This window comes from Eptesicus fuscus, chromosome 2 (assembly GCF_027574615.1).
Source record: "Eptesicus fuscus isolate TK198812 chromosome 2, DD_ASM_mEF_20220401, whole genome shotgun sequence".
Classification (NCBI taxonomy): Eukaryota; Metazoa; Chordata; class Mammalia; order Chiroptera; family Vespertilionidae; genus Eptesicus; species Eptesicus fuscus.
In genome coordinates, this window is record NC_072474.1 from 15,835,459 (window position 1) to 15,852,767 (window position 17,309).

Consider the following 17,309-nt stretch of genomic DNA (forward strand, 5'->3'; position numbering starts at 1 on the left):
CCAGATTGGAGAGGATGCAGGCTGGGCTGAGGGACACCGCCTCCCCCTTGCACGAATTTCGTGCACCGGGCCTCTAGTGAATTATAAACTGCTAAATTTCTTTCAAGTTTTATAACATCGTGAAATTCTATTCTCTAATAATCCTGATGTTTAAATTCTCTTTATCCCCTCTTTTTGGCATCTGTAATTTGCTTTGCATGCATTCTTCTGGAGTCCACATATACTTGCATTTTAAATACTAGGGCTATATAAAAATAGCAATTTTGAAAACATAACACCTTTGGAATATATCTACCCATATACACTTACATATGTAAACTTTTATCCAGAAAGCCCACACTGATTTTGCTTTGTTATTCTAATAGGCTGGAATTTAGGAATACATCCCATGGAAGTGGGTAGTTCTGGGATGATGCCAGCATGCCTCCTAGTGGACAGAATAACACATTTCATATTTAATAGGGTGAGCCATGTTAACATTCGCATCCACTGCTCACTGGCTAATCTGTGAAGAACAAGGTGCTCTTTATAAACCAATACATGTGCTACAATGTCTTGGCTTCCTAAGCAGAGGTCTGTGACCACAATTAAGCCTTTCTTGGATGAATTGGGCCCATCTCCTTGGCCCTTTCATAGGATTTAATCACTGAGGGCATTCGTTCCTGTGCTGGCTCCAAGTGGTGCTGCTGCCACGTGCCTATGGGATGTCCACTTTATGTGGACAACGATTCTCAGTGTTTCTAGTTCCAACAGTCTCTCTACCTGCTAGTGCTTCTAACCGCAGGCTCAAGTTGGGGAAACCATCAGCAAGCTTCACTGAACATACCAGGGAGCCTCGTAAGGATGGATCTTGATCTTCACAGAAACTTTGGTGATCAAAGGTATGATCAATTAATGGAACAGCTTTATGGACCCTTTTAAAGAGGTCATTCTTTTAGTTGGCATTTGTGTCTATCATATTTTCATCAATCTCTCTCTTTTTTAATCCTTATAAAGGATATTTTTCCCATTGATTTTTTTTTTAGAGTGGTGAGGAGGAAAGAGGGGGGAAGAAAAAGAGAGGAGAGAGAGAGAGAAGAGAGAGAGAGAGAGAGAGAGAGAGAGAGAAACATCGATGTAAGAGAGACACATCCAATGATTGCCTCCCACACGCATCCCAACCAGGGCCCGGGATCAAGCCTGCAACGAGGTACATGCCCTGGACCAGAAATCAAATCAAAGACCCTTTGGTCCATGGGCCAATGCTCTAACCACTGAGCAAACAGGCCAGGGCACATCTGTCTCTCTTTTTTTAAAAAGCTTTCAATTTCTTGGAAATAAAAATAGCCCCTTTAATAAAGACAAAAGTGGCTGAAATCATGGCCAACATGTTCTACATAATTTACATTCCTTTGGGTTTCAATTAGGTCTTTTTTAGGAAGAAAATGTTGTCCTTGTTCTTTTCTGGCTCACAATTATCCATTTCTTGACACTTTTCAAAATAGAGACATGATTGGCAAGGGATTTTTTTACCCGAGGCCTGAGGAAAGGCTCTTTAACTGTAATTATGTTAAGAGTGGATCATGACAGCAATTGACATTTGCCCCTTACTGGTTTTCTTTCTTGTTGCTTTAATTACAAGGGTCTATTACTTGCCCAGGTTTCATCTCTGTTACATCTGTTAGGCTGAGACATATAACAGGGATAATTCTATGGAGAGAACTCTCATTTTTTATGGGCTAGCACTGGACACCACACATTATTAAGGACAATGCTAACTGAGCTTTAAAAAAAAAAAAAGTATGGACAGCGGAGGAAAGACCAGGGAGAATGCTAAGTAAAGAAAATGTTATGGTTCACAATTTATATTCTGAAGAAAAATGGCTTGTTTATATTTCACATAAAAATAATGGGAGAATCTACTACTCATAAAAACACACAAAACACTAGTACAATATCGTACAATAGTTAGACATTTTTTCCTGGGTAACACAGCACTTTATAACTTTTTAAAGGTACACTTTTTATGGGACAGCAATCATGAAAAGAATTACTCATAAGCTGTCCAAAAGATAACATAGTTTGGAAATTAGATTTAGTGACTAAAGCTTATTTGGATTAAACACTTGCGGGGGGATGGGGGGGAGGAAGGGGCGGGGGAGATAAAAAGTGAATATCTGCATGGCAAAAGAAGACAGAAATATGAAAACAGCAGAAGTTCTCCACTGTTTGGGGTTAATTCTTTTCTCAATGACCTCTTGGGGTTTGTGGTACTATTTTAAGGTTCTCCAGTGAATTTTTTTCTAGGAGAATTAACTCCCAAGAAAGAGCTATGAGGCTTTTTTTTTTTAACTTGAAAAAAGACAGAACGTACATACTGCTTTACAACTGTTGGCTATCAGACTTGCAGTCTTCTTGAAGGTCTTTTCAAGGTAGTGTGCAAATCTTTCATTCTCATTCTCTTTTGACCCTAGCTGAAGAAATTCACCTAAAAAGAAGGAAAGGGGTTATTTGAGACATGGTTTTATTACCCAGCTACATACTAAGATGGAATAAAAAAAGAAAAGTCGGAATTAACCTACCACGCACCAGATCTTCAATAACTTGGGTTAAAATAGATATAACAGTTGTGTTTCCAATTCGTGCCAGAGCTATAGATGCTGCAGAAAGAATCAAATCTCCAGCAAGAACAGCCTAGAAAAGAAAAAAACCTTTCAGAGAAAAGTGTCAGGGCAAGGGTGCCAACAATGAAGCTGACTTCTCAGAAGCTACAAACAGAATGAGAGGAAGGGGCCATCATAGATGTAAGTTTTCCCCTCCCTCTTGCTCAACAGGATTTTGTGAAAACTTCCAGATTTGGGACATTGTTTGGACTGGATTGGCTCTCAGAGCTTACCCAGCCTAGCTCCCCACTTCTGACCTGAAGAAATGATGCCGGGAGATGGAAAGCATCTGACCCTCCAGCTTCATCCCTAGCCCCTCCAAGAGCAGCTGCTTCCAGCTTAGTTATGCTGGACCACTCCCTCAAACCACCTTGTTGTGCCTTTGCACTTACTGCTGCTTCTGCCCCCAAGTCCTTCCCCTTCTTCCTCCAGCGCTCCTTTGTGTGATTAGCTCAATGGCACCGGGTTCAGCTCCCACTAAGCCTGGTCAGATGTCTCTTCTGAGGGAGCAGAGCACCCTGCACAATGCGTACGGTGCACTTTTCCTCAGTCGGTGAGTCCCTATGTACTGAAGTGCTTGGGGGTCCGGACTGATAATTACCCCAGCGAGGACTTGGCCTACCCCAGCGCAGGGCACAAAACACACTTTGCTCAATGAAAACGAAACTAAGGCACCTGGGCTCCAAGTTCAATGCTCTCTGCACTGTATTACACTGCCGCTCATTTCGACACAAAATAGTTTTTTCACGGAATATTAGATAATCAGTATTTTTCCAATCTTCTTTAATTGTGAGATGTCCATACAGTATTTGCAACTAACTATAAATTAAACATAATTGAATTACAGGCTAGAATCAAATACACTAACTTTCATACCAAAAGATATGCCCAAGTGTTATGTTACAGAGTAACTAGTTATAAATGCTAGAGTTCATAGAAATTTTAATTTATAGAATTTTCAACAAACCACATTTTAAAGCTTTATTGTCTACTCTTCTCTAGTATCTAAAATTAATGCTGTTCACTATGTTTACCAATGAATTATCATTTTATATAACATATCTTGATATAACTATACATATATGAAGCCATTTTATAATTATGAGATATATGTGCACATATAGATCCGTCCATCTATACTACATCATTAGCAGATCTCTAAGCTTCTACCTCTTTCCTCTCCTGGCCCTCGGCTTCCTGGAGGCAAAAGTTCTAGCACATGGAACTGAAGCTGCTAGACTGGGCTTCCTGGCGTGAGGGGTTAAAGGCAGGCATGTCTGGGAACTCAGGCAGGGAAATGGGGGCTCATAGAGGTGGCACTGTGTGACTTTTAAATTTTTTATTTTATCACTATCATAGTAGTTTGGATTGAGGGACAGAAAAGGGGAGATTGGCAGGTGGCTTCGTGCAGGGCAGACCAGTCTCACAGCTCAAGGAGGCAGATGGCAGCGGGAACCACCTTCCTTCACCCACACTCAGAAAGAGGCCCCCAACAATGGAGGCTGTTATAGAGGGGACTGGTCAAGGAGAAGACCTTCATTTGTTCTCTTAATCTTCTTCCCCAACCAAGAGCCCAAATTAGGCTTTAAGAATAGGCCCTGAACACTGACAGCTGACCACCAGGACACATCATAGAGTTACCCACAACCTTTTCAAAACAAAACTCTACCCTCTCTTTACCAATGTTCTGATGAATGGAATTCTGTCAATGAGACACAAAACCTTTAATCTACAATTTGAAATCAAAACCTCACAGCCCTAGCCGGTTTGGCTCAGTGGATAGAGAGTCTGAAGGGTCCCAGGTTCAGTTCCCAATCGGGGCACATGCCTGGGTTGCGGGCTCGATCCCCAGTAGGGGGTGTGCAGGAGGCAGCGTGTCAGTGATTCTCTCTCATCATTGATGTTTCTATCTCTTGCTCCCTCTCCCTTCCTCTCTGAAATCAATAAAAAAATATTTTTAAAAAACTTATCTTAAAAATGGAATTGCAGGACTCGATTACACAACAAAGTGAAGGACATTAATGCAAAACTAGCATGTGAAGATAACAATGAACACACATTTCTTCTCTTAATAAGGGCAAAGAGAGCACAGCAGGAGCCAAGTACCATGCATATGTGCGCGAGGGGAAGGCGAGAGGAAACCTTTCCCGTCAGTGTTAGGTCTGCGCTCACAGGCGGGCAGCATGGAGGAGTGTGTGGGGGAGATGGCTCCCAGAGGCCTGCACATCGTCACTTTTATTTGTTCAACTGCATCCCCATCCTTTCAACCCATGCCTGAAGCAACTCCAGCAACACTCTCCGTTTTGCATAGCTCCTTCAAAAAATGCTAATAAAATATACAGAAATATGTTTTAAAATGTAATATATGAACCAACCCCAATTATAGAGCCTCTATTTCAAAAGGTAAAATTTTCATTGTAAAAGAGTACCTTTGGTATATATTTAAAATTTTTTTATTTTAAGAGTTTTATTTACTTACGTTTTTAAAGTTTTATGACACTCTCATAATGTGGCAATCAGTAAGTGGTTAAGGAATTAAGCCGAATCTGAGCCCAAAAGTAAAATGTATGATTCCTCATGAAATAAGCTTTTTGGATACCCTCAGAAACCACTTTCCTTATAATCAAATGAAATTCTATAGAAAACTGAGAATAACCAGAAATATTATTTATTTTTCTGTGGCATTATCTATTACAAAATACCTATATAAGGTAGGTCATGGCCTTGATCATGTTGCTCAGTGATTAAAGTGTTGGCCTGTGCACCAGAGGTTTGATTCCCGCCCCATCACAGTGCTTGCAGGAGGCAACCAAACAATGTCTCCCTCCCTCCCTCCCTCCCTCCCTCCTTCCCTCCTTCCCTCTCTCCCTCCCTTCCTCCCTCCTCAAGCTTCCCTTACACCCTCTCTAGAAATCAATGAAAAAAATATCCTCTAGTGAGGATTAACAAAACAAAACAAAACAAAAAACACACAAAATAAGATATGAATACTATTCTAAAAGTTGGTAGACCACATTTGAAGAAGCATAATTTTTTAATGAGACAAATATGAAAAATAAATGTAATCTAAAGAACATTAAAAAACAAATAAAAACCATACCTTCTTTTCACCCCAGATCTTATTAACTGTGTGCTTTCCTCTCCGAGAACTGGCATCGTCAATGACATCGTCGTGAACGAGGCTGGCAGTGTGGATCATCTCTGCAATTAAGGCTATGGAGCGCTGGCTGGCTTGCACATCTCTAGTTAACAGAAAGTAATGCTTTTTAACAGATACCGCCTATAACCTTCTCAGCATTCATCTTGTGAAAACTGGACATCAGATCTAGGACAAAGAATTTTATTTCTCTAAGAGAAACGGTAGAAAACTTTTAGCTTTCCTACAGAGACATTTCTATCACTTGGAGAACATTTGTTTTATGCCAAGATTATGTTTTACTCGAGGCCCGGTGCACGAAATTCATGCATGGGTAGGGTCCCTAGGCCTGGCCGGCGATCAGGACCAATCAGGGCCTTCCAGCTGCTGGCCAGGGACTCCCTTCCTGGGCTGCCAGCTGCTGGCTGGAGCCTTCCTTTGTTCTGCACCCCCCCCCCCTGGTGGTCAGCACACATCATAGCAAGCGATAGAACTCCCGGTAGAATTCCCATGGGAACACTTTGCACATTAGGCTTTTATATATATAGACTAGAGGCCCGGTGCAAGAAATTCATGCACTGGGGAGGGTGTCCCTCAGCCCAGCCTGCACCCTTTCCAATATGGGACCCCTCGGGGGATGTCCAATTGCAGGTTTAGGCCCGATCCCTGTGGAATCGGGCCTAAACCTGCAGTTGAACATCCCTCTCACAATCCGGGACCGCTGGCTCCTAACCGCTCACCTACCTGCCTGATTGCCCCCTAACTGCTTCCTTGCTGGCCTGATTGACACATAACTGCTCCTCTGCGGGCCTGATTGCCCCCAAATACCCTCCCCTGCTGGACTGATCACCCCCAAGGCTTTTATTAGTATAGATATGACCCTGCACAGAAAATTTTACTAACCCTGCTTTACAATAAGGGCTTGACGATTGAATCATTAGGACCAGACACCAAGATTTCCTTTCTTTGAATAGTGGAGGGAATACTTATCTTGTCTTTAAGTTGCCCAGAAATTAAAATGAGATAATGACTTAGAAAAGTATAAAAGCACCATATAAAGACAACTGTCTTTTAATGAAGTGGCAAAATGAAAAACACTTTTTATTCTCCCCTTCCTTCCTTTACAGCTTTTATTTAAACTTTGAAATTTATAAAAATTTCACTCCAATTTTCATTTCTTTACATTCAACATTATTTTGTATTGGTTTCAGGTTTTATATTAGTTACAGAATAGTGATTACAAAATCATATACTTTACAAAGTGTTCCCTGATATTTCTAGTACCCACCTGGCATCATACCATCATTACAACACTACTGACTATATTCCCTATTTAAGTGACAATGGGTTTACAGGTTCCTTTCAGTCTTTCTTTTGTGTTGCTCATCCTTCCTTTTCTTTCTCACTTCTTCCCTCATTTTCTTTATATAGTATCTCAATTGGCCATCAAAGCTCAGTGAAGGCACTGGGACACGCTTCATCCATTTTACAGACCAGGAAACTGAGGCCAATTCCAGTTGGCTGTGGAACTTGACTCAGCACACAGGAAGCCCTCAGAGCCATGCTCTTTGCGCTTCCTAAGGGGCAGCCGCCCAGCAAACAGAACAAACCTTCCAGTCAGGCTTCCCAGCCTCTTTCTCGAGCACCTCTTCATTGCGGATGCTCCACATTCTTTCCTCTCCCCCCATTCTTTACTGCCCCCCCTTCTCCGAAGCAGGTGGAAGGCTTCCCACTCACTGCCTAGGCATGCTCTGCTATGGGGCAGGTTGTAGCGAGCTTGCTTTTGGGTGAAGGCAGGAGCAGTAGTCACTGCCTCTGAAGTGTGAAGGCCGCCTGAGCGAGGCCCATTAGCACTGGGAGCTTCTCTGAATCACGTCAGTCAGTCCAGTACCCTGCAGTGCAGCACCCCTTCACTGAGGTGGCTCCATCCCTCAACCCCCGCCTCAGGGGTCAGGGTCCTTGTCCCTCTGCCCGGGAGTCCTTCCATGCCCATTGATCCCTGGCTGGGCCCACCCACGTCTTGGGGCCACTGCAGAACCTCTGTCTCTCTGCAGATGAGGCAGATTCCCTTGGTCTCCGTGAAGCTATGAATCTGTGGCCAGAGGCCAGGTCTGGGTCTCAGCAACCCCATGCCTGCAATGTTCCCAGGGACCCCCAGGAGCGGCTAGGCGGTCCAGCCTTGCCTCCCCGGGGTGGCAATGCTCCCAGGGACCCCCGGGAGCGGCTAGGCGGTCCGGCCTCGCCTCCCTGGGGCGGCGTTGAACCCGGACCCCTCCTGTGCCTTCTGGTGCTGCCCACCCCACCGCCTCCCCGGCCATGGCCTGGTACCTCGTGGGCGGTGTCTGGTGCTGCCCGCAGGGCCTACTCCACTCCTGATGGACCCGTACCCCGGAAGCAGGCCATGGTGCTGCCCGCCCTGCCTTCGTATGCAAATTAACCGCCATCTTTGGTGGGTTAATTTGCATACTCACTCACTCTGATTGGCTGTGGGCATAGCGAAGGTACGGTCAATTTACATATTTGTCTATTATTAGGTAAGATGGATACTGCATTAAGAAGTAGAATGCATATGATTAACAAAAAGAGGATAAACATCGCAGAAATCTTGCCATCAGGCTGAAGAATCATCCTTCTGTCTTATATAGTGATCTTGGTCAGCTGATCAAGTTTACAATTAGGTTACAATTAAATTTTAGAGGTGAGATAGGTGAGAAGAATTTTTAAAAAGTGTATCAGAGAACCAACAGTCAAGATGTTCAAAGCTTTTAATACTGTCTTAAATGCTTAGTAAGAAGACCCATCAATAACCAAAATAGAATTTTTGTAAAAATGTTCTTCCAATTTATATTTAAACTTTACATTAGAAATTTCTACTTTTGTTTTCCAGATTTAACACAAACTATAGGATAAACACTCTCAAGAAGATACACAGATGTTGAGTTTTACAGTTAAAAGGGAATGCACCCCAGTCTCTTTTTAATCATCATTATCACCATCACCATCTATGAGAATTTTTAAAAACTGAATTTAAAGAAAATCAGACTGGAGAAATAGTCAACTGAATTTTCATAACCTGAAACATACGCTTGACTTAAGCACATGTTAACCAAATGTTTCACTTATCCCAAGAGCTTACTTTTCAACTATTATCAAGTTATCTCTTAGGGGAGAGAAAAGTGAGAGGGATACTAAAATATGACTTTTTCTTGAAAAACCTAATCTTGAACATCTGTAAAAGATAGTGCTCATTCTGATTCCTCAAACCTGGCAGAAAAACAATGAAAAATGAAATGTACTTACATTAAAGATGCTGGAATTTAACTACAAACACTAAATCAGCAAAAGAATATCTCTTGATTTTGCTTTAAATACAATTTTATAATGTGATACCTCACCGGCTCCTCTGACCTAAGATGTTAGAACTAAACCTCAGAAGCTTTCAACTACTTTTAGCTCTGAAATCAATTGTGAAGTGCTGCTCATTATTTATTAACATGTCACAATCAGAACAGTTTAAATACTTCCATATCACAACACATTCTTTCAAGAGGGAAAAAGTAAAGCAACAGAAGGCAGGGAGAAGTCATCCTGTAAAACCACTTTCTTAAAATACGAAAATGGCGGTTCGGACGGCTCCTACGAGCTGTTCTGAATCCCTCAGGAGACACTCACAGAGGCCAGAGTAGGAAGCTTGGGCCTTATGTATTCTTCAGGTAAGTTTATTGAGCCCTATCTTATTTGAGTTTAATGCATAGAAAATATATAGACTTTTACAGTTGTTGTTTTTTAATATACAAAACACAAAAGGCTAGTTTTTAGAATATTTTATCAGCTGGATTTCTAATAAAATATACACTTCCTACTGGTTAGTAGTGGAACTACCTCCAAAAACTGTTAAGGCCTCTAGCCTTTCTCATGCACTCATGAGTTGGGTACCACTTTCGTTCCCATAAGCCGTGCCAGCAGACAGGGGTTCCTCCTGGGAACCTGCACTACAATGGCAGTGCTCACTGACACTAGAGTTTTTGTGAAGATATTAAAACAATAAAGATTTCTTAAAATATATTTTAATTTCATAGACGATATGAGTATATGAAAATGGCATTTTGCATGGCTAAATTCTCAACAGATGAAATCAAGATTCTTGCTTAGAATGTTATTTGGCATAGAACAAACACCACATTTTAAATGCTTTATAATTTTATCTCATGCACTTTTCCCTATACAATTAGATTTTAATGTGTGTCAGCTTCTATCTGGAAAATACTGCCACTGCTTATGCATAGCACAGCATAATGGTGGGGCAGATACCCAAAATTTACAGACTGTAGGAAAGTCTCACACTATCTTTAAGATGAAATTTCCAAAGTGCCACACTGAGCCATGCCTTCAAAAAGCTGGGCATCATGTCTACTTCCTGCCGTGAAACAGCTGCCACACCCTCCCATCCTCTTGGAGAGGTGCTAAGAAAGCCAGACAGGCGAGCAGAGGAGGCCTGAGTCTTGAAAGCTGGCTATGTCCTCTGTACATCACACCTGAAAGAGTGTGTATGATTCACACCTTTAGGACACTTGTCTTTCCTTCATTAAAATTAAAACAAAAATTTTTTAATGAATAATTTTAAGCAGACAAAAATAGATATAATAATATAATGACTTCCCCCACACACTCCATCCAGCTTCCATGTGATTTAAAAAAAACTGTTTTCCCCTATTCAGACTAATACATAATGTGAAGTCTGAAACAAATTACAAGCAAACCCCCAATGAGGAAAAATTGTCTATAAAAAGAAATATCAAACCTTGGCAATGTATTTTGTTGGGTTGGAAGCAAATAAATTAATAGCAAACGTGGTTTCACTTTAACAACAGAGACAGAGAGCTCCTATTCCCAAATCTAGAGGTTGTACACACACAGAGTTCTCGAGTGGCATACGAAAGGCTCTAGTTCTATTTTAAAATGCTCTTCTCTTTGTCTCTCCTGACAATTCTAAAAATTAGTGTTTCACTTTGATTTTTAGAACTTTGACAAGCTCACTGTTTCTTAAATATCTATCCCTGGTCCACCACATGGGAATCAATACTCTAAAATGCAGGCAAAGGCCTCAGACACTGAATCACAATCTCTAATGGTGGGGCGCAGGAACTGCATTTTTAAAAAGCATGTCAGGTGATTCTGATGCACAAAGTTTGGGGAACACAACTCTGTCTAGTGGGAGTAATAATTTAGTTTTTTGTAAGCCAAATGGAAGCTTTTCTTAAAGGTTTTGGTACAGGCTCAACCTTTGCTGATCCACTGCAGCACCACCTATAAAGGGTGGGAAAGTGGAATGAGGGTCTGTCCTAGCCCTATGGGGGACCTGAACCTTGGGGCATCAGTTCAGAGGTCCTGTGCTAAGGACCTCCCAAGTCTCTTCACAGCTGGAGAGCAGAGGCTCCTGCTCTGAAAAACCATCATGGGAGGGAGGCCCTTCTCTCTTCTCATCCTCTGCGTCACTAGGAGTCTTAAAGATATGATTAGAATCTCATCAGTTCGGCTCTCAACAAACTCACTATTTAAAATGCAAATGAAGTCTGTCTTTACACAACTCTCAGGATGTGAACTGCATTTCCTAAATCCTTGATAAAGACACATATGTTCAAGTTTTCAGTATGCTAATCATATGTCCATACAGACTACCTTTATCTGCCACTGAATTGACTTGCTCCAAGTCTGGGTCCTTGAACTACTGAGACTGTGGAACGTGTTCTTTACGCTCTGGTCCGCTCTGTCACATCCATCTTTCTCAGCAGGCAAAACCACACCAGGCCCAGCTCTCCATTTCTCCCCAAACCCCTCTCTGCTTTAAGTGTCATGGAACTAACAGCTAGATATTTAGCTCAGCAAGAGCATCATCTACAAGAGTCCTGCGGGGCGGGGGGGAATTTAGGAAGGGTCCTTATTCTCAAGGAATTGGGGCTTAGAGAATATTGTAGCTGGGAAACTACTATCCAAATGCATGCCTCCCTCATGGCTCACAGCCTCGCGCCAGACATGGGCCTCTGCCCTGTGCCTTCAGAAAGCCCTGCTCTGATCACCTAAGGGGGGAATGACACTGCAGCTAAGACGTTCCTGGAGAGGGCAGTCTTGAACTTACTTTTTAAACTAGCAATGCCTTCTCTGTGTTATGTTCTCCCATGTTTTCTGCAATCAACGGTTTGTATAGTTTAGTAAAGCAAGCTGAGAAAACTTTCACCTACGGGGATAACGGCTGACAGGAGGTAGAGCAGTGCAGACTATTTTCCTGTTCGTGTTATCTCTGAGGGTGATGAACTGTATTGAGTATTAATCTGAGAAATAAAAAATATAAACACACATTTTCCCTAGATGAGTTGTTTTTAACCAGGGATGGTTTTTTCCCCAGGGAACATCTGGCAATGTCTGGAGACACTATGGGCTGTCCTCAGCTCGGGGGAGGGGACACTACTGGCAACTATGGATAGAGGCCAGGGGTGCCACTCTATGCTACATCTTAGGTCAATGCACATTGACAACCCCTCCCTCCACAAATAAGGTGGCCCCAAACTCCAGCCGGGCCAATGCTGAGAAACCTGCTCTAGAGTCTAGACCACATGCGATGCACTTGAGTCTGGCTCGGAGGGAGCACTGCTGCGGCTCTGCCTTCTAAGTGAATTGGAACTGGGCCGGATGATGGTTAAAAGGTCGCTGCCAGAGATTTCCCTGCTTGTTCAAACCATCCTGGGAGCTCGCCGAAAGTCTCAGGGTGATTGGGGCACCAAACTGTGGTGGGCAGAGGGAGCACCCGCTAAGAAGCAACATCTGATGCTCACTCTTACAGCATCCTTAAATTTAGTGCTGACAAAGGCATTCTTTAAAATATATGTTGAACCAATGAACTTGTATGCATATATGCATAACCTGTGGACACAGACCTGGGGAGGGAGGATGTGAACAGGCTGGAAGAGGTTAAGTTAATGGGGGGGGGGGGGGTGGAAGGAGGATCTATATAATACTTTCAACAATGAAGATTTTTAAAAATAAAATAAAATAAAAAAAAGAAGGCAGATCCTGGCAACTCACTAACATTAGATCCCCCACCATACCCTATGTAAGAGCTTGTTTGCAATGAAATGTCAAGAGTGGCATTTTCAGAGTCTTAACATCTGCCGTTCTCTCAGATTGCCACCTATCTGATTAATAAACGCACCATAAATATTCAAACAAACAAATAAAAAATGGTTGAAGATGGTAAATTTTACATTGTATGTATTTTACCAAAATAAAAAATGTGAAAAAAATCAGAAAAAATAGTGTGTTGAAGAAAGGGACTATACTACACATGTTCGACCCTAGGGAAATGTCTAAGTACATTATGGTCTACTGGAATTTCCATCAATAGAATACATGATGTAAAAATAACAACTAAGAAAACACTGCGGCACCATGATGAAGACTTTAAAAAAAATGGTAAGGAACAAAGCAGAACTCAAAATTATTTGCATACTGTGGGACTGATTGGAAGAGGGCGGGGCAAAGGAAATGATAAAGACAGCAGCGTTTGGTAATATGGGTACATCCTCTTTCCTTTTAAGACTTCCTTTAATACTAAATGTTGCTGTTGTTTTAATATTTTAAAATCTAAATATATTCAAAACACAAAAGCTAAGGATCCACAGTCAAAATGACTTTTTTAAGGCCCAGACAGGCAGGCGCTGCAGGGGGTGTGGTGCCCAGAATCATGGCAAAGCTTATCACTTCATACCCATCCCATCAACCTTTGGACTAACTGGCCCGTGTGGACAACGATTACATGTATGCATACATCCTGGTAGTCTCTACTTCTGAACAAGAAAACTAAATCTGACTTTCAGACTTCTTTCTAAAATGCTTATTTACAGCTGAAGTCGTTCTTCCATCGACATGAAAAAGGTGGAAAAGGAAGGTGCCCAGACCAGATGCCAGAGTGACTTAGTGGCTCCTACTCAGAATCGAGTCATCATACATAAAGTGAATTCTTAGATGCATGGTACACCTTAAGCAGGAAGCTAAACGGTGACCTTCGGGAGGAAGACCTGCCAAACAGAAGAGGACAGAGCAGCAGAAGTAAACGACTCACCGGGAGTTGTTATAATGGCTATTACACGCTCGGGCCATTAGCACCACGATAACTGGTCGAAAGGCTTTTCCTTTTCCATCAAAGTAGTACTCAGACATTTCCTTAAGTTCTATTGGAGATATGAGCAGTTCCTGAAATAAAGAGTCTCTGTGTCAATATGGCATCATAACTGCATAAAAAGTCACCAGGATTTCTTTTACAAAACATGGATTTGATTTTGGTGCATTCATCCGAATTGAGAAATTCAACACTCAGCTGGAAAAGGTTCCTCAATGGCATGGCCCAAACCCTGGCTGCCCCGTGACTGGGCCACAAGCAATGCCTGGCTTGACTCCAAGTAGCCTAAGTGCAAGAGCAGGCGCTGCCCAGTGACTCCAAGAGGCAGCAGCAAGGGGAGGAAAGCTCGGGTGACCCAGGCCAGCAGCCCAGTGACAGCTGGAGAAGGGGCAGGGGCTGGCAGCAGTGTGGAAGGAAACGGAGGGGAGGGGACAAAGACAGGGAGTTTGGGAGCCAGTGGCGGTGGGGAGCCGTGAGGCAGGGCAGGGCTGTCCTGGGAGGGAGAAGCTGTGCTTCGGGCAGGAAGGTAAGTGGTGGCTGGGGAGCAGCGGCGGCAAATTCAAAAGGGAAGTGTAAGACGTGGTTTGTCTGATGAGAGGGGCTTACAAGTGAGCTGGGGAGACAAAACTTTTTTTTTCCTTTTTTTAAACTGATCTTGGAGAGAGAGAACAACATTGATTAGTCGTTCCACTTACTTACACATTCATTGGTTGATTCTTCTATGTGCCCTGACCTGGGATGGAACCGCAACCTCGGTGTATCGGGACAACATTCTAACCAACTGTTTTTTGTTGTTTGTTTTTGTTAACCCTCACCTGAGTGTATTTTTCCATTGAGTGGAAAGGAGGGGGAGAGTCAGAAATATCAATGTGAGAGAGACACATGGATTGGTTGCTTCCTGCATGCGCCCCATGCTCCCCAACCTGTTGGGAATCGAGCCTGCAACCGAGGTACATGCCCTTGACCAGAATCGAACCCATGACCCTTCTCCACGGGTCAACGCTCTAACCACTGAGCAACTGGCTAGGGCTAACCAACTATCTTAAAAAAGAAATATTCAGTAAATAACGCAGTCATATCCTACCTAATAATAGACAAATAAGCAAATTGACCATACCTTCGCTATGCCCATGATTGGCCAAGAGGCGCGGAGGGGCGGGACTCGGGCTGGCCGGGGTAGCTGATTGGGCTGGTGGGAAGCTGAGCTGCATTGCCAGCAGCAGCACGAGCTCAGCATCTGCGCCATGGCTGTGCTGCGGCACAGAAGGGGCCTCTGGGGCAGCGAGCTGACGTCCCGCCGCGTGGACCATCAAAAGCAGGGGAGCTGAGTGCCTGAGCGGACAGGCACTCAGCTCCCCCACAATCGAAAGCAAAAGCGTGGGAGCTGGGTGCCTTTCCGCTCAGGCACCAGGCCTTTCAGAAGCCTCCGGCGCCTGGTGCACCAGCGGACAGGCACCCAGCTCCCCGTGATCGAAAGCGAAAGCGTGTAGGGGACCCTACACGTGCATGATTCAATCATGCACTGGGCCTCTAGTCTTGAATAATGCTGTACATTAAATACACTGTAAGTTCTAAGTAGGCGAGAGCAGTGTTGGCTAAAAAAACTAAACATTTCCCGGAGGAGATCAGCTTTGACCTGGGATTAAGGAGAAGTAGGGCTTTGATTTGTGAAGAGGGGAGATCCTTCCAAGTGATGGAGGTGTTTGTGTTTTACCTGCTGTACAAGGACTTGCTGGAACTAATCACAGCTGATCCCCCAGAAGCAGTGGGAGCTAAAAATGGACCCCGAGTCCTGGCCGGTGGTGGTTAAGTGGTTCGAGTGTTGGCTTGTGCACCAAAGGGCTGGGGGTTTGATTCGGGGTCAAGCGCATGTACCTCAGTTGTAGATTCCATCCCTAGTCAGGGCAAGTGCAGGAGGCAACCAAACAATGTGTCTCACATCAATGTTTCCCTCCCTTTTTCCCTCCCATCTACTCTCTCTAAAAATCAAGGGAAAAGATATCTCAGGTGAGAATTAACAAAAACAAAAGAAGACACACACACACACAAAGGAATGGACCCTCCTAGGCACAGGAGAAACCATATAGCAGGTCAGTCATTAACTCACTAAATTATGGACTGAGTGCCAAGAATGGTAATAAATGTAGAGGTTACAAAGATAAATAAGACAGCCCCTTGCCTACAGGAGCTCAGAGTCTAGATGGGGAGAAGTAATAAAACAGTAACTGCAATAAAACACAATAGCACGATGGGTGCTGTCCCCGAGATAAGCACAGTTACCCTGGATCACATAGGAGGCACCTCTGGCCATTATTAGATGGTGCTGTCTGTGGCAGTTAATTCACCTTCTACAACTTCCCTCCTCTGCCGGCCTGGTCACCCCTAACTGCCCTCTCTGCCGGCCTGGTCACCCCTAACTGCCCAATGCTTGGGCCATTAATTAGCATGACGATCATTGTCCAAAAGGCTTTTCCTTTTCCATCAAAGTAATGTTCTCACATTTCCTTAAATTCTGCTGAGATATGAGTAGTTCAGGTGAAAATATGAGTAGGTGGAGATATGAGCAGGCTCTGAGTGAAAGAGGGAGGGGGACAGCAAGGATGATAGCAACAGAAATGGGGGTGCCTAACCCATGGCAGTGGGACTGAAGGCAGGAGACAGACCAGGGCAAGTAGTCAAACTCACGGCCCGCGGGCCGCATGTGGCCCACAATGAATATTTTTGCGGCCCAGCCAATATAACGGTATGGGAGAAATGTTTTAATAAAAATGTTGTGACTTAATTTTTACAGTATCCTGTTATACATCATTATTAATAACGAACTACAACGTTCGCTAATGACTGATTGCTATAATCGTGTTGCATTCATTTCCCTTACACGCCTTGCGCGCAGGTGCACCATTTCTCTCCACTAATACTAGCAGCAAATATTTTAGCAGCCAATTGCCATGTCATTAGTCTTGTATTGTTTGGTGTGCGCAACAAGAATATTTCATTTTTGGAGAACAAGAAAAATAGGTTTATTTGCGTTACGCTTATTAATTTGTGCAGTTATTCAGTGTCTAGTAAGTTAATGTTCAAGAAAACATATTAATTTTTATTAAAATGTTCTATTATTTTATGTTAATGACTACTCATTTATTTCAGCCTTTTGTATTCAGCATGTCTCTATAGAAATAAACCTACGTTTCTATGAAAACTGAAGCTTTTGGGACCAAACCAGAGAGGGTCGGACCTGCATTACCACCATTTGTCCACCATCCAGAACTGAAATATCATTGCTGTTATGTACACACTAGAAGCCCGGTGCACGAAATTCATGCACGGCGGGGGGTTGTCCCTCAGCCCAGCCTGTACC

The 17,309-nt window shown here is 43.2% G+C and overlaps 1 protein-coding gene across 4 annotated transcripts in view; it reads right to left on the minus strand.

Moving 5' to 3' along the window:
• PDSS1 (decaprenyl diphosphate synthase subunit 1) overlaps positions 1–17,309 on the minus strand; it is a 45,883-nt gene that overhangs the window by 15,071 nt on the left and 13,503 nt on the right. For all 4 annotated transcript variants that reach the window (XM_028138754.2, XM_054725692.1, XM_054725689.1 and 1 more), the window contains 4 exons: positions 13,895–14,025; positions 5,743–5,884; positions 2,562–2,673; positions 2,358–2,467 (listed from right to left, as the gene is read on the minus strand). In XM_028138754.2, the coding sequence (XP_027994555.2) occupies positions 2,358–2,467; positions 2,562–2,673; positions 5,743–5,884; positions 13,895–14,025 (495 nt within the window). The remainder of the gene's footprint in view (positions 1–2,357; positions 2,468–2,561; positions 2,674–5,742; positions 5,885–13,894; positions 14,026–17,309) is intronic.